General features: G+C 46.3%; 1 protein-coding gene across 4 annotated transcripts in view; it reads right to left on the bottom strand.

Moving 5' to 3' along the window:
* LOC115183932 (ubiquitin thioesterase ZRANB1) overlaps positions 1-7981 on the bottom strand; it is a 49349-nt gene extending 41368 nt beyond the window's left edge. Inside the window, exons 1-3 of one of the 4 annotated variants that reach the window (XM_029744910.1) lie at positions 7895-7981; positions 7002-7117; positions 5181-6207 (exon numbers count right to left, since the gene is read on the bottom strand). In XM_029744910.1, coding sequence (XP_029600770.1) covers positions 5181-6144 — 964 coding nt within the window. In that variant the 5' untranslated portion in view covers positions 6145-6207; positions 7002-7117; positions 7895-7981. Of the gene's footprint in view, positions 1-5180; positions 6208-6402; positions 6975-7001; positions 7761-7894 lie in introns of those variants that run through there. The other 3 variants (XM_029744914.1, XM_029744909.1, XM_029744911.1) reach the window with 3 other exon arrangements.
* Between the last annotated feature and the right edge of the window lie 8854 nt (positions 7982-16835).

Here is a 16835-nt window from a genome sequence, read left to right on the forward strand (position 1 = left end):
AATTAGCTTTTGGAGAAGTCATTAGCCTTGGGGTTCACATACTTTTTCCAAGCTACACTGAATGTTTAAATGATGTATTCAATAAAGACAAGAAAAATACAATAATTTGTGTGTTATTAGTTTAAGCACACTGTCTATTGTTGTGACAGATCAAATTTGATGACAAATTTATGCAGAAATCCAGGTAATTCCAAAGGGCTTTTTCTTGCCACTGTATAAAACACCTTGATCTGCGTTCCAGAGGTGTATTTGATATGAGAACGTTCTAGCACCAGCCAAGCGAGCCTCCCTCTTTAGCGCGAGTGAAGTGTTTTTGGGAACAAATTAGAAGTTGTTATCACATACAAACTTTATATATGCCGGAACTCAGAATCAAAATGTGCTTTCCAAAAAACACCATGTTGGCTGTGGTAGAACGGTCATTTTGACTCCCTCAGGAGAGACAGCCAGAAGAGGCCGTCCCTCAGGAGAGACAGCCAGAAGAGGTCGTCCCTCAGGAGAGACAGCCAGAAGAGGCCGTCCCTCAGGAGAGACAGCCAGAAGAGGCCGTCCCTCAGGAGAGACAGCCAGAAGAGGCCGTCCCTCAGGAGAGACAGCCAGAAGAGGCCGTCCCTCAGGAGAGACAGCCAGAAGAGGCCGTCCCTCAGGAGAGACAGCCAGAAGAGGCCGTCCCTCAGGAGAGACAGCCAGAAGAGGCCGTCCCTCAGGAGAGACAGCCAGAAGAGGCCGTCCCTCAGGAGAGACAGCCAGAAGAGGCCGTCCCTCAGGAGAGACAGCCAGAAGAGGCCGTCCGTCAGGAGAGACAGCCAGAAGAGGCCGTCCGTCAGGAGAGACAGCCAGAGGAGGATGTCCCTCAGGAGAGACAGCCAGAGGAGGATGTCCCTCAGGAGAGACAGCCAGAGGAGGATGTCCCTCAGGAGAGACAGCCAGAGGAGGATGTCCCTCAGGAGAGACAGCCAGAGGAGGATGTCCCTCAGGAGAGACAGCCAGAGGAGGATGTCCCTCAGGAGAGACAGCCAGAGGAGGATGTCCCTCAGGAGAGACAGCCAGAGGAGGATGTCCCTCAGGAGAGACAGCCAGAGGAGGATGTCCCTCAGGAGAGACAGCCAGAAGAGGCCGTCCCTCAGGAGAGACAGCCAGAGGAGGCCGTCCCTCAGGAGAGACAGCCAGAGGAGGATGTCCCTCAGGAGAGACAGCCAGAGGAGGCTGTCCCTCAGGAGAGACAGCCAGAGGAGGCTGTCCCTCAGGAGAGACAGCTAGAAGAGGCTGTCCCTCAGGAGAGACAGCTAGAAGAGGCTGTCCCTCAGGAGAGACAGCTAGAAGAGGCTGTCCCTCAGGAGAGACAGCTAGAAGAGGCTGTCCCTCAGGAGAGACAGCTAGAAGAGGCTGTCCCTCAGGAGAGACAGCTAGAAGAGGCTGTCCCTCAGGAGAGACAGCTAGAAGAGGCTGTCCCTCAGGAGAGACAGCTAGAGGAGGCTGTCCCTCAGGAGAGACAGCTAGAAGAGGCTGTCCCTCAGGAGAGACAGCTAGGAGAGGATGTCCCTCAGGAGAGACAGCTAGGAGAGGCTGTCCCTCAGGAGAGACAGCTAGGAGAGGCTGTCCCTCAGGAGAGACAGCTAGAAGAGGCTGTCCCTCAGGAGAGACAGCTAGAAGAGGCTGTCCCTCAGGAGAGACAGCTAGAAGAGACTGTCCCTCAGGAGAGACAGCTAGAAGAGGCTGTCCCTCAGGAGAGACAGCTAGAAGAGGCTGTCCCTCAGGAGAGACAGCTAGAAGAGGCTGTCCCTCAGGAGAGACAGCTAGAAGAGGCTGTCCCTCAGGAGAGACAGCTAGAAGAGGATGTCCCTCAGGAGAGACAGCTAGAAGAGGCTGTCCCTCAGGAGAGACAGCTAGAAGAGGCTGTCCCTCAGGAGAGACAGCTAGAAGAGGATGTCCCTCAGGAGAGACAGCTAGAAGAGGATGTCCCTTATTTGTATCAATCAAGGAGGCCATTTTTTGTTGTTGCAAACTCTACAAATCACATGAGCGCTACAGAAACATCACCAATCAAACAAGGGTCTCTGGCTGGTGCACAATTGAATTACAGGGCAACTATACCCCAAAACCTGGAAAAAACCCAGGAGAAAATACAAAAACGGAATCAGGCTAAAAATATAACAGATTTTATAGTCCTACTCTCCCAACGACAGCCTCTCTGCGTCTCCCGGTCGGTCTCTTTCCCTCCCCCCCGGTCCGTCTCTTTCCCTCCTCTCCCGGTCCGTCTCCTCTCCCAGTCGGTCTCTTTCCCTCCTCTCCCGGTCCGTCTCCTCTCCCAGTCGGTCTCTTTCCCTCCTCTCCCGGTCCGTCTCCTCTCCCAGTCGGTCTCTTTCCCTCCTCTCCCGGTCCGTCTCCTCTCCCAGTCGGTCTCTTTCCCTCCTCTCCCGGTCCGTCTCCTCTCCCAGTCGGTCTCTTTCCCTCCTCTCCCGGTCCGTCTCCTCTCCCAGTCGGTCTCTTTCCCTCCTCTCCCGGTCCGTCTCCTCTCCCGGTCGGTCTCTTTCCCTCCTCTCCCGGTCCGTCTCCTCTCCCGGTCGGTCTCTTTCCCTTCCTCCCGGTCGGTCTCTTTCCCTCCTCTCCCGGTCGGTCTCCTTCCCTCCTCTCCCGGTCGGTCTCCTTCCCTCCTCTCCCGGTCGGTCTCCCGGTCGGTCTCTTTCCCTTCCCCCCGGTCCGTCTCTTTCCCTTCCCCCCCCGGTCCGTCTCTTTCTCCCGGTCGGTCTCCCGCTCACTCTGTCCCTCCCTCTGTCGCCACTCTCCCACTGGACCCAGACAGACAGCAGACCTCTCCTCCTCCTCCTCTCTGTCACAGTCTGCTCCCCAGCCTAGTCAAAGTAGCTGCTCATCCCTACAGGCCTGAGGGATTACTTTCACTATCAGAGACAGAGATTCTCCCAGAACAGCAAGGACAAACACTCAGGGATTCAATGGGTCCAAGATTCCCTTCTAACTAAACCCTCCCTTAATTAATAATACTGTAGTTCTGTGTGTGTTGTGTTTATTATGTAACAATGCAGCTGCTGTGCCACTAACTGTAACAAGTCTATTTTCATTTTAGATAGTTATTCCTCCAACAAACACCTTGTGTATCCACAAAACATCTCTCTACTCGAGTGCATTCAATCTAGCCAAGGCCTAGTCGTGCTTAGAGAGAAAGCTCACAGTTTCTATCAAATGGTAGGCTTATAGGCTACCTTGCACTCTGTCCTCTGGCAACAGCCTGACTCGTACTGGCACACGCACATGACGTTTACACAGAGGTACATGTGGGTCGCTCTCCCGGGGGTCGCTCTCCCCGGGGGTCGCTCTCCCAGGCTCTCACCGGGAGTCGCTCTCACCGGGAGTCGCTCTCCCCGGGAGTCGCTCTCACCGGGGGTCGCTCTCACCGGGGGTCGCTCTCCCCGGAGGTCGCTCTCACCGGGGGTCGCTCTCACCGGGGGTCGCTCTCACCGGGGGTCGCTCTCCAACATCATATGTGCCTTGAGTATTTTTTTTTACGTTCAATTATTATTTTAAAAAATTCTCGCGTCGCATCAATTAAGCATCGGCACAATGTAACGGAACCACTGTAGTCACATTTAAGACCTGGAAAAACTGAATGAAAGACAGTTTGAGAGTAAGGACCAACGGACATCCTGAAAACAGAGAACACCATCGTGAGAGTCTCATCTTTCCATAGACTTTATAGACCAAACGGTTGGGACGCTACAAACGTTTTCATGAAAAAAAGCAATATTTTCTGGATGTCTCGTGTCTTGACAAACACCGCTGTAGCTCGGCCACCTTCCACCGCAGGTACGGAAGGCCGCCATTGGTGGATGCTATGGATTGAGACACAGCCCATACAAAAAAAAACCCACTTAAGACAGATCGATTGGATTTTTGTATTATGCTAATTAGATTTCCGCGGTGGCGCAGACATCGACTACACGGTGGGTTAAAAAGAATAAGCTATAGGATTAAAAATACCAGAGTTTGGCGCTGGTACAGCTGACTAGCGCAAGCTAACACCACAAAATGGATACCTGGGAGTCAAAGTATCGATATAATATGTCTTACAAAATAATATTGTGATATCTAACTATAGACCCTCCGCCCTCCATCACTTTGTAGCGTGGCCAGTTAGTAACAACCAGGGTGAACTACAGCAGCGTGGCCAGTTAGTAACAACCAGGGTGAACTACTGCAGCGTGGCCAGTTAGTAACAACCAGGCTGAACTACTGCAGCGTGGCCAGTTAGTAACAACCAGGGTGAACTACTGCAGCGTGGCCAGTTAGTAACAACCAGGGTGAACTACTGCAGCGTGGCCAGTTAGTAACAACCAGGGTGAACTACCGCAGCGTGGCCAGTTAGTAACAACCAGGGTGAACTACCGCAGCGTGGCCAGTTAGTAACAACCAGGGTGAACTACTGCAGCGTGGCCAGTTAGTAACAACCAGGGTGAACTACAGCAGCGTGGCCAGTTAGTAACAACCAGGGTGAACTACAGCAGCGTGGCCTGTTAGTAACAACCAGGGTGAACTACAGCAGCGTGGCCTGTTAGTAACAACCAGGGTGAACTACTGCAGCGTGGCCAGTTAGTAACAACCAGGGTGGACTACAGCAGCGTGGCCAGTTAGTAACAACCAGGGTGAACTACAGCAGCGTGGCCAGTTAGTAACAACCAGGGTGGACTACAGCAGCGTGGCCAGTTAGTAACAACCAGGGTGGACTACAGCAGCGTGGCCAGTTAGTAACAACCAGGGTGAACTACTGCAGCGTGGCCAGTTAGTAACAACCAGGGTGGACTACAGCAGCGTGGCCAGTTAGTAACAACCAGGGTGAACTACTGCAGCGTGGCCAGTTAGTAACAACCAGGGTGGACTACTGCAGCGTGGCCAGTTAGTAACAACCAGGGTGGACTACAGCAGCGTGGCCAGTTAGTAACAACCAGGGTGGACTACAGCAGCGTGGCCAGTTAGTAACAACCAGGGTGAACTACAGCAGCGTGGCCAGTTAGTAACAACCAGGGTGAACTACTGCAGCGTGGCCAGGAACGAGAGCGTTTCATTCATTTTCACCTGATCTTGTGTCTGTGTAATGTCCAATCACAGACAGGAGGACTTTATGTACAGTAAGACTAACTTACATCCTATAATAACCACTCACTCACCTGCACAAGCATTGAGGAACAGCCAGTCAGTTTTCCTCATCCTGTTCTTAATCTGTTTGGTCTTCTTGAAGTCGATGTTCTCCGGATGGTGATGCTGCTCCTCTCCGCTGCCCATTGCCCCGGCCGCCAGCTCAATCCTCTGGAAGTCCATCTTTACCTCCGCCTCTCTCTTAGAGGTGGGTGGAGAGGTCATCCTCAGTCCCTGTCTCTGTCCCCCGCTCAGCCCCCTACTGCAGCTCCCTCTCCACCTGGCCCCGTCTCTGTCCTGTTCATTGATGTTTGAGGATGTGGATGAAGGAGCCTCCTCGGACTGCCCAGCCAACTCTATAGGAATAGCCTCCCGGTTATTAGGTTGAGGCTGGGGGTGGTCGCAGACGATGCACTTCCGGGTCTTGGGATAGTTCTGGTAAGTACAGGCAGTGCAAGTCCAGTGCTGGCTACTGCTGCTACCACCACCACCACCACCACCTCGGGTGTTGAGTCTGTTGAGTCTGTTACGGTCGTTGTACTCCTCTGTACATGGATCCATGGGGGGAAGGGCTTGGCGGTAGCCCACGTTGGAGCCTGACGTCTGGGGGGCCTCCGTGGGACTGCAGGGGGTCCTCTGGTGGCGCTGACACAGACACTGGGTACAACGAATGGCACGAGGCCAGTTCAGGTAGGTGCACATGTGACAGGACCACTTGGAGCTATTCTCAGTCACGCCGGGAGGCTTGACACGAGGCCTGGCACTGGAATCTGGGTAGATCAAGAGGCTACCGCAACTTCCCTCTGGGTTTGGAGGGTCCTGCCAATCACAACCAGGCTCCATAGTAACACTGCTGGGGCTGCTGCTATTGTAGGTCTCCTTTGTGATTATGGGGCTGCTGGGACATTGTGCACGACACATGGTGCACTTAACAGCGGACGGCCAGTTCTCATAAGTGCAGTAGTCGCAGGCCCACTTCACTCCCACCTCTGTCATCACGGATGAGGTAGAAGGAAAACGGTTCTGTTCCCGTTACCAAGGGGATCAGTACGGCACTGGCTGCGGAGACAGAAATGCACAGAAATGTAATAACTACTTTAGCAAAACTGTTTGAATACATTTTTTTTTTTTTTAATTGGTAGATACATAACAAATGGGATAGGGTAAACCTTTAGCTGAACAGACAATAAGATAAGTGTTTGGAAAGACGACACATTTGTCTGCATTTCATTCCTGTTTTTTTTTTAAGCTTACCGAGGACAATTTCATGTTCAGTACACTCCCAACTCAGGAAATACTAGCTAGCTAGTAGCTAAGGAGCCCCACCACAGAGTTGAGTACCTTGAGTAAACACTGTACTTTGCCAAGCAACTCAACCCCCTCCTCCTCAAGCCATCGTTCATTGACGTTAGCTAGCGCCAAATGCTAACTAGTTCGCTTTTGTTATGGAGGCACCACCTGTCGGGGTTTCAAACCGACAGCCATGTTTTTTGGTTTTTACCGTCTGTGTCGGGGTGAAATATTGAAATAACCCCCTCCAACATCCCGTTTTTAAAAAGGATATTGTTCGAAGTTAACTAACTAGTTAGCTACGCTTGCTAGTTAGCTAACGGTTAGCTTGCTAGCTAGCTTTGCCTGTTTGCCAATCGATCAACTGTTAATATTAGCTAACGTTAGCTACTAGCTAGCTAATCCTATTATACTCAATAACGAAAAACATTGTCTTTGTCATCGATCAAATTGATCATTAGCTACTAAAACTATAGCTAGCTAGCTACCTAACTAACTCATTGATGAATCGTATCTTTCCCTGTGTACTTTTCCTCTTTGGGTCCAGAACCATAATAACAAACCTGAATCGCTCAGTCCTGCCTCCTCTTCCTTCTATCAAGCCTTCCTAGTCCGTTCTTCCAGTGGATTTCTTTACCTCCTTTTTCTCTCACATGTTTTTCTTTGACCACTGTAAACTCTATAGGAGGGGGGGAGAAATGGACTGTGTTATAGTGTAAAGCTCCTTTCCGCTTCGGCTCTTTATATCATGTTGTCAATCCACCGGACTCCATGGTTAGTGGTGATGAATCGTTCGCGAACAACAACGATCGGTTCTTTTTTTTTGAACAGGTCTTTTTTGATGAACGTCGGGAATCGAATTTCATTTGTGAAAGAGCGGTTCATTTGACTCTCTAGTTTGCTTACTGTTACAACTGTTTCGGTGGCTTTTTTTTTTTAGTTCCAGACGATTTAAACTGCAGATAAATTATTATTTTTTAAAGTATCTGAAGATTGTTCTTGCGGTGAGGAATTACTATCGTTTGTGATGATACTCATTCTGTTCCACACCACATTTTTTTGCAGTGCTTTTTAATGTGTTTCTCCATTTCTTTTGCAGGACATCTAATCATTTGGTCAGGTGAAATGTATTTGAAGTCACATGTCACGATCTGACATGATGTCAGGCAACTGTTTAGGCTTTACATTAGAGATTTGCAATAATTTTTTTCACGGTTTTAGGTAGCTTCGTTTTTAAACACTAGGCCTACTGAACGTAGTGCCGTTTATGAGCTAAATGAACGGCTAATTTTAGCTGAACGTAGCCAAATGAACCGGATCTCCGAAAAGACCCGAGGTAATGTGGTCCCGTGTGGCTCAGTTGGTAGAGCATGGTGTTTTGCAACGCCAGGGTTGTGGGTTCGATTCCCACGGGGGAAAAAAATACAACGTAATGGAAGTATATATATATACTCACTACTGTAAGTCGCTCTGGAAAAGTCTGCTAACTGACGTAAATGTATCAAATGTAGAAGAGAGAGGACGCGAGGATAAAGCAATTGAGGTACTCCCCTTGCGTCATTTCTCCGCGCCTCCTCAAAAACCATTGGATGAGAAGCTCAGAGGTCTCTCCTCTCTGAATGCAGAGCCATAACAAAAAATCGCTGGTTTTTATTGCCGGGGACGAAGATACATTGTGATCTGCCTGAAGGAGTAGTACCACAGATACTTTTGAATATATATTTTGAATATTGTGACGATAAACCCAGGGTTGTCACAATATGTTTTTCACCTTTCCCCCAGTCCCCATTCTGCGTTAAAGTGTTTCAGTTTTCACCCCACCCAGAAGGTGGCGGCAATACACCTTTTTTGGTTGCAGTCTGACAGAGATGAAGAAGATTGGGGGGGTGCAAACAGGTGTGCCTTGTTAAACGTTAATTTGTGGACTTTCTTTCCTTCTTAATGCGTTTGAGCCAATCAGTTGTGTTGTGACAAGGTAGGGGTGGTATACAGAAGATATCCCTATTTGGTAAAAGACCAAGTCCATATTATGGCAAGAACAGCTCAAATAAGCAAAGAGAAACGACAGTCCATCACTACTTTAAACATGAAGGTCAGTCAATCCGGAAAATTTCAAGAACTTTGAAAGTTTCTTCAAGTGCACTCACAAAAACCATCAAGCGCTATGATGAAACTGGCTCTCATGAAGACCGCCACAGGAAAGGAAGACCCAGAGTTACCTCTGCTGCAGAGGATAAGTTCATTAGAGTTACCAGCCTCAGAAATTGTGGTCCAAATAAATGCTTCACAGAGTTCAAGTAACAGACACATCTCAACATCAACTGTTCAGAAGAGACTGTGTGAATCAGGCCTTCATGTTCCAATTGCTGCAAAGAAACCACTACTAAAGGACAACAATAAGAAGAAGAGACTTGCTTGGGCCAAGAAACACAAGCAATGGACATTAGACCGGTGGAAATCTGTCTTTTGGTCTGATGAGTCCAAATTTGATATTTTTGGTTCCAAATGCCGTGTCTTTGTGAGACGCAGAGTAGTTGAATGGATGATCTCCGCATGTGTGGTTCCCACCGTGAAGCATGGAGGAGGAGGTGTGATGGTGTGGGGGTGCTTTGCTGGTGACACTGTCTGTGATTTATTTAGAATTCAAGGCACACTTAAACAGCATGGCTACGACAGCATTCTACAGCGATACGCCATCCCATCTGGTTTGCACTGATTTGCATGTTATTTTGGCATTAATACGTTTCACGTTTGCAAACAATGTAAAAAAAAAAAAAGATCATTGAGTTAATAAAGCCGCATACAAACATGGTCTCTTTTTTGGTTTCTTGGGTAAAGCAGCTCCAGAATGCAGGTGTTTCAGCCTAGCTCAGTGCTTCCTGTGGTGGTGGGGCAGCCAGCGGAAAATACAGAGCGTAGGGGTTGGTAGTGTTCTCTAGTTGTGCCGTGATTGGCTCAGTGTTCTGTCACTCATGGGTACACTACGTCACCGCAAAATCTACAGGGAGAGCTCAAAAATTCAAGACCCTTGGGTGCTGCTGTAGATTTACATTAGAAGTGCCCATCCAAGAAGTCTCAAGGTCATTTGTAATCACTAGCCTGCTATTCAGTGGAGAGGGTGTGTGTTCCAAGTCTGGGTTTAACGGTCTCTTTTCCAATCTTAAAAGGACAAACATTCACATGCAACACCATGGGCCAGAAAAGGTTGAATACATTGGCCATGCTGTCAATCCAGCATGACTTCTGCCGTGTTCAAAACACCTGGAAACTCGGAACTGGGAAATCTCAGACTTCAATGAGTTCAAGACAACTGGGAATTCAGAAAAAACCAAGCTCTGACTGGGAAAATAAGTTTTGAACGATCATTCAAATCGGAATTCCAAGTCGAGAACTCAAGCCTCTTTCTAGAGGATCACTGATGTCATGATTAAACCTTGGTTTTTTTCCAAGTTCCCAGTTGTCTTGAAAGCAACATAAATCCAGAGAATGCCAGACTTTGATGACAAAGAAACGACTGCCACCTTCCTGTAAAAGTGAGCACGGCACAACAAAGTCCAAAAAATGTCTTGTATGCTGCTGCATAAATGATGTAATATGCCGGGGAGATGTGTATACTGTAGCTAAGAAAGTAATGTTAAGTGTAAGTTGTGTAGTAAGCTGTTAGCAATGTGCCTCACCCTAATAATTTGGTCCCTCTCCCCCTCATAACTTATCCTACGGTTCTGACTTGGTGGTGCACATGTAGCCTATAACCTGTTTTAGAGAAATGTCATCATTGAATATTGTAAGAGCTTTCATTGTCTGCTTATATGCCCCCTTTATTTATCCTACGGTTCTGACTTGGTGTACAGAGAGAATACTGTAAGAACGTCCCATGTTCTGAATTCTGTCAGTGTACATTTCAAAAGTGCTGAACAAATAGTTATATTGACTACGTCTGTCCTAGCTCAATCATTGTCTTAATTGAAATTACGGAATGCCTCTTATCCGCTCATCGTTCCCTTATGCCACAGTTTGTACATCTCAATTGTCAGTAGAAACCACATTTGTTTTAAGCAAGTCAGCCATTTCAGCTATGTTTTTTTTTTAAAGGCAGTAAATGAGGCTGAATGAACTGTGTCCCTGCCAGACAAGGCTCCACTGATCGCCAGGTGTAGCGGTGGTAAAGATTCACTCCATGGTGCTGAAAAGAAAGCTCTGCTGTTGGGACAGCTTTATGTAGGCCCTAACAGTTTGTGGGCATTATAGTGCAATTAATGTAATGTTTATTGTTGTGTTGCGTAGTGGCTTTGCTGACATGCATACAAAAAAAATGGCATGTTAAAATCCCCAATACATCTGCCATACACCATTCTGGATCTAGAGTAATGTACCTGAAGTAGAACTGCACTTTCTAGCAAAACCAACTCTGAATTTTGCCCAAGGAAGTACATACGTCTCAACAGATCTCATATAGTGAGTGTCTTGGCCTTCTCTGCTCCTGTTGCAGTATGCCATTCTCTGTCCGTATTTAGATGAGACCTGTTGAAGCTCTGTGTTTTGAAGGACCTTTTGCCCAGTCAAGCACACACAGAGGACTTGGAACCTCACGATGGCATTCTTCAACTCCCACAACTGGCTCAACTTCTTCACATCAGCGAAGAAGAAGGTTGGTTCAGCAGACGCCACTTACGGTCATGCATGAATACCAATATGGGTGGGCCCTCGGAATCAAACCCACAATCGAGGAGTTGCAAGAGCCAAGCTCTACCAACTGATCCATACAGGACCGCTGGTTGGGTCTGTCTGTCTGTCTGTCTGTCTGTCTGTCTGTCTGTCTGTCTGTCTGCCAGTTCTCTGTCTGTCTGCCTGCCTGCCTGCCTGCCTGTCTGCCTGCCTGCCTGTCTGTCTGCCTGCCTGTCTGCCTGTCTGTCTCTTGCGTGCCAGAGACGGAGACAGTTTATCACTCTCTCCTAAAGTAGCAGGAATTGTCCCAGATGTACCTGTGTTACCGGTGTGAAATGGCTAGCTAGTTAGTTGTGTGCTAGTCAGCAGAGGCTGGTGGGAGGTGCTGTGTCCCGTGTGGTTCAGTTGGTAAAGCATGGCGTTTTGTAACACCAAGGGTTGTAGGGTTTGATTCCTGCTGGTACCACCCATGCATAAAATGTCTGCACGCATGATTTAAGTGGCTTTAAATAAAAAGCATCTGCTAGATGGCAAATATTGTTATTATATTACAGGTGCAGGAGCTCCAACAACAACAAGAAGGACGACTGAACCGGAGGAACGAGCGTTACGCTGTAGGTGTGATGGAGGCGTTACGCTGTAGGTGTGATGGAGGCGTTACCCTGTAGGTGTGATGGAGGCGTTACCCTGTAGGTGTGATGGAGGCGTTACGCTGTAGGTGTGATGGAGGCGTTACGCTGTAGGTGTGATGGAGGCGTTACCCTGTAGGTGTGATGGAGGCGTTACCCTGTAGGTGTGATGGAGGCGTTACCCTGTAGGTGTGATGGAGGCGTTACGCTCTAGGTGTGATGGAGGCGTTACGCTGTAGGTGTGATGGAGGCGTTACGCTGTAGGTGTGATGGAGGCGTTACCCTGTAGGTGTGATGGAGGCGTTACCCTGTAGGTGTGATGGAGGCGTTACGCTGTAGGTGTGATGGAGGCGTTACGCTGTAGGTGTGATGGAGGCGTTACCCTGTAGGTGTGATAGAGGCGTAAGTTGCAAGCTTCTGCTAATTGACATACATATATTATAAAATATTCTAAACGGTCAGACCTCTTGACAAGGTCGCTGTGACTCCTTTGTTTCATTTTCATTAGAGAAAATCATTTGAATTTGCATCCCTCAGGATCTCTACGGCCAATAGGGTCCAGTTGAGACATCTTCTCTCAGAGCAGTCATCCAGCCAATAGGGTCCAGCTGAGACATCTTCTCTCAGAGCAGTCGTCTCTATGCTGCCCCCTGCTGATAGCTCATCTCTCAGGGCATCTATGAGGAGAAGTGGGGGTTTCGAAAGGTGCCACTCAAGACGTTTGGGTTATGGGACATTACTCATGGTCTGAAGAAATGACAGTAAGGAATTTCAGTTAAGCCCCAAAAATGTCTTCCCTCACTGTGAGCTGTGAACTTTACCTGCAGGTAGCCACGTATGTAACGTTACGTTTTCCAGACATCTAAACGCTAGCTGACGTTAGCTACCTTAACTTATAAAAAAAATAAATATGCATTACATTTTACAATGTTTTGTTTATTATTGAATATTATATGGTTCCTTTCGAAACCCCCACTTCTCCTCATAGATGCACTGAGAGATGACATATCAGCAGGGGGCAGCATAGAGACCCTGAGAGACGACTGCTCTGAGCAGGGACGGACTGGGAATGAAAAATGGCCCTGGACTTTTTGACTCAGACCGGCCCATCAAACCCCCCCCTCCCCAGCAATACACCACCACCCACACAACCCACGCCACACTTTATGTCAACAAGATTACTGAATAATATTTATAACAAATCACTTTTAGTAAAATAGAACAGAGGGGAACGTGTTGCTCTTATGAGGAGGCTGGCTAGAAGGAGCACATATTGGCACAATGTCACCGGCAGCAAGACGGCAAGAATCTCTGGAACCATCTGACCAGTAGAATAGATAATACAGGAGGACATTTTGTTGGTGAAAAGACTGGTGAGTAGACAAGTCATAGAATAAAATAAAAAATAAATGGTTTTCTTCTTTCGAGACCTTTTTCGTTGGCATAGTGGTCTCTAACTCCAGCTCTGTTTCCTCATCTCGTTGCTGCAACTTCCTGTTGGCCCACTGAACAAATATGTCTGCAGCTGCCTTGACTTTTTCCAAAAAATCTCTTGCTGTTCCTTTCAGCTGCTCCTCTGTAGACACAACCATACGATGCGCAGACAGAATGTCCATTCCACTTGTTTGAAGATATTTTTTTTAAACTGGTGAGGTGACCTGAAATATTCTAAGGAATATCTGAGCTGTATTGTATTGTTTCATACTTCAGCAACCCCTCAATGTATCCTTGTGCCTTGACCCGTGCAGTAGTGTTGATGTGAGAAGGGCATCAACATACACAGAGCCTCATCTGGATTTCCTAAAAAGCTCCAAAGATCTTCTTTAATAAAGGCACTGTCTTTAGCCCACCAGCGAGTCTCTCCGAATTGGAGCAAGATGTCTGTGTCTTGGGTCCTTGCTCTCCTTCTCCCAAATGTTCATCCTCTGGTAGGATTCACAGAAGAACACAGCAATGTTGTTCATGAGAGAGAGAGAGAGAAAAAAAGTGACCCACTTGGCAAGACACTCTCTCTGTTGTGTCTGCCAAAACAAGGTTTAAAAAAAATGTGTGCATAGCAACCACACATGCAATTGATTGGTGGACTTTACAGAGAGCAGGGCAGAGAAGCCTTTATACTGGCCTTACTGGAGGCTCCATCAGTGGAATTGCCAATGCACTTGCTGATGTCAAGCTTCATGTTTTCCATGTTTCTACTCAGTACCTGGACAAAGTATAGTCCAGTGGGATGCCTCACATTTCACCACAGCCACAAGCCTCTCATGGACGACGTTCGTCACATACCCGACTATGACAGAGCATTGATCTTGTGTTGTAATATCCTGCGTAGTGTCAATCTGGACTGAATTACATACCAGCTTCCTGGATTTCACTTGCTATGGTGGCCTGCATTGTGTGTTGGATGGTGTTAATGACGTTATCGATGGTAGTCCTTAATGATAGAGTGATTAGAGAGCATCTGCCCCCTTTCTTGACACAGGCAGTTTCCTGCTTTTCTCTTATGCAGGAAGTGAGATGCTCTTTCATACACAGGTCATACTTTCCCAGCAGAATGATCATCTCTAAAAAGTTGACATGGTCAATGCTGCTGTCACCTAGCGTATAAGCTGCTTCAGACTGCATGCCTCTGCTGTCACCTAGCGTATAAGCTGCTTCAGACTGCATGCCTCTGCTGTCACCTAGCGTATAAACTGCTTCAGACTGCATGCCTCTGCTGTCACCTAGCGTATAAGCTGCTTCAGAATGCATGCCTCTGTAGCTCAGACCCCTCTGGCCTATTTATTTCTTTTATTTATTTATTTCACCTTTATTTAACCAGGTAGGCAAGTTGAGAACAAGTCCTTTATTTAACCAGGTAGGCAAGTTGAGAGCAAGTCCTTTATTTAACCAGGTAGGCAAGTTGAGAACAAGTTCTCATTTACAATTGCGACCTGGCCAAGATAAAGCAAAGCAGTTCGACAACATACAAAAACACAGAGTTACACATGGAGTAAAACAACATACAATCAATGATGCAGTAGAAAAAAAAAAAAAAAAGACTTTAACAACTATCTATAATGCTCTCTAGCACTTGCCGCCTTCTGCGCACTTGCTCTCTATGAGCAGACATCTGACTGCCGAGGAACACACTCTCAATGTTACCTTTGGAGGACCTTAGAAAGTAGGCCTCAGCATAACCTCTATGCATAATGCTCTTCTCATGCTCCTCCACTCTCTGATATGATCTGCTTCTGTAACAGTATAGCTTCCGTCCCTCTCCTCGCCCCAACCTGGGCTCGAACCAGAGACCCTCTGCACACATCAACAACAGTCACCCACGAAGCATCGTTACCCATCGCGCCACAAAAGCCGCGGCCCTCGCAGAGCAAAGGGGGAACAACTACTTAAGGTCGCAGAGCGAGTGACGTCACCGATTGAAACGCTATTAGCACCACCGCTAACTAACTAGCCATTTCATTCATGAAAAGGGCTGTTCTCTGTGGGCTTTTTAAATACCATACAAACGAAAGCAGAATAAAGCATTGTTCTCTTCATTGTAAATGACAACCACTTCTTGATTGGTCCCCTCTTTACAAAAGGAAACCTTCTGCACCACAGACTTTTCCCACTTTCGTTGGGGGCGGAAACAACAAAAAAAAAAAAACATATCTAGGTCCCCATGACTACGGCCTCTTTAAAATTAGGTTGGCATCCTGGCTCTGGCTTAATCTACATCTGTCCACTGAAGATACACTATCCTCAACCTGGACGAGTAATTACTATACATTTGTATATTATTATAATATTATAACATTAAATGCAAAGTATAATGTATAATATGAATATATTAATTATATAATGTTAGTATGCTCATATAATAGTATACTGTATACCACTAGTATAATATTAATATGTTAATTATATAATAGGATACTGTATACCACTAGTATAATATTAATATGTTAATTATATAATAGTATACTGTATACCACTAGTATAATATTAATATGTTAATTATATAATAGGATACTGTATACCACTAGTATAATATGAATATATTAATTATATAATGTTAGTATGCTCATATAATAGGATACTATATACCACTAGTATAATATTAATATATTAATTATATAATAGTATACTGTATACCACTAGTATAATATTAATATGTTAATTATATAATAGGATACTGTATACCACTAGTATAATATTAATATGTTAATTATATAATAGGATACTGTATACCACTAGTATGATATTAATATGTTAATTATATAATAGGATACTGTATACCACTAGTATAATATTAATATGTTAATATTATAATAGGATACTGTATACCACTAGTATAATATTAATATGTTAATATTATAATAGGATACTGTATACCACTAGTATGATATTAATTCCAATTGGACAATACAGCAGTTTAGGAAATACACAACCACAACATTTCTAATTTTTGTTGTAGGTTTTGTTCCGTCATTAAATCCCTGTGAAAGAAAAATGTTCTCCATTTGGTGGTTAGTCTCTAGTGTGTTAATGCTTAGTACTAACTTGTCAATAATCAGAACCAGTCATGCAGAACAATGTTTCCAATGTTTGCTGTAGCAAGTAAACCCTTTTTGTTAATGTCCCGCCCCATCCAGGCTGTGATTGGTCGCTTCACGAAAAGTGACATTGACGAGCGTTTGTTTCAACAAAAAGGCACCCGATATATATAGCTAAATAGCCAGCTAGCCAAACCCAAACGTTGCTTATCTTATCCCTATTGTCTTCTGTCTTACCGCTTCAGCTGCAAAATCCTTTAACTAACAGTTGAACTGGTATCGCTGGGCTCAATGGGTTGCTCTCTCTCTCCTCTCTGCTGCCAGTGCCTTCAGGCTCACTAGGCTGAGATGATTGATTGGTAACGGCGCCAAATGAATAATTTGCCATTTTAAAACTGGATCAGCCTCAAGGGACTGCAACCTCTTTTCTCTCATATTAGGGCATGGAACCAGTAGAGCCACATAAATAGTTCAGAAATAGACCTGCCTTAAGCCAGGTTCATGCATGTAGGAACCATAATAACAATCCTTGGCACTCTACAGAAATAACCATACGTGTCATCCTGCTAAC

Source organism: Salmo trutta, unplaced genomic scaffold (genome assembly GCF_901001165.1).
Source record: "Salmo trutta unplaced genomic scaffold, fSalTru1.1, whole genome shotgun sequence".
Taxonomy (NCBI): domain Eukaryota; kingdom Metazoa; phylum Chordata; class Actinopteri; order Salmoniformes; family Salmonidae; genus Salmo; species Salmo trutta.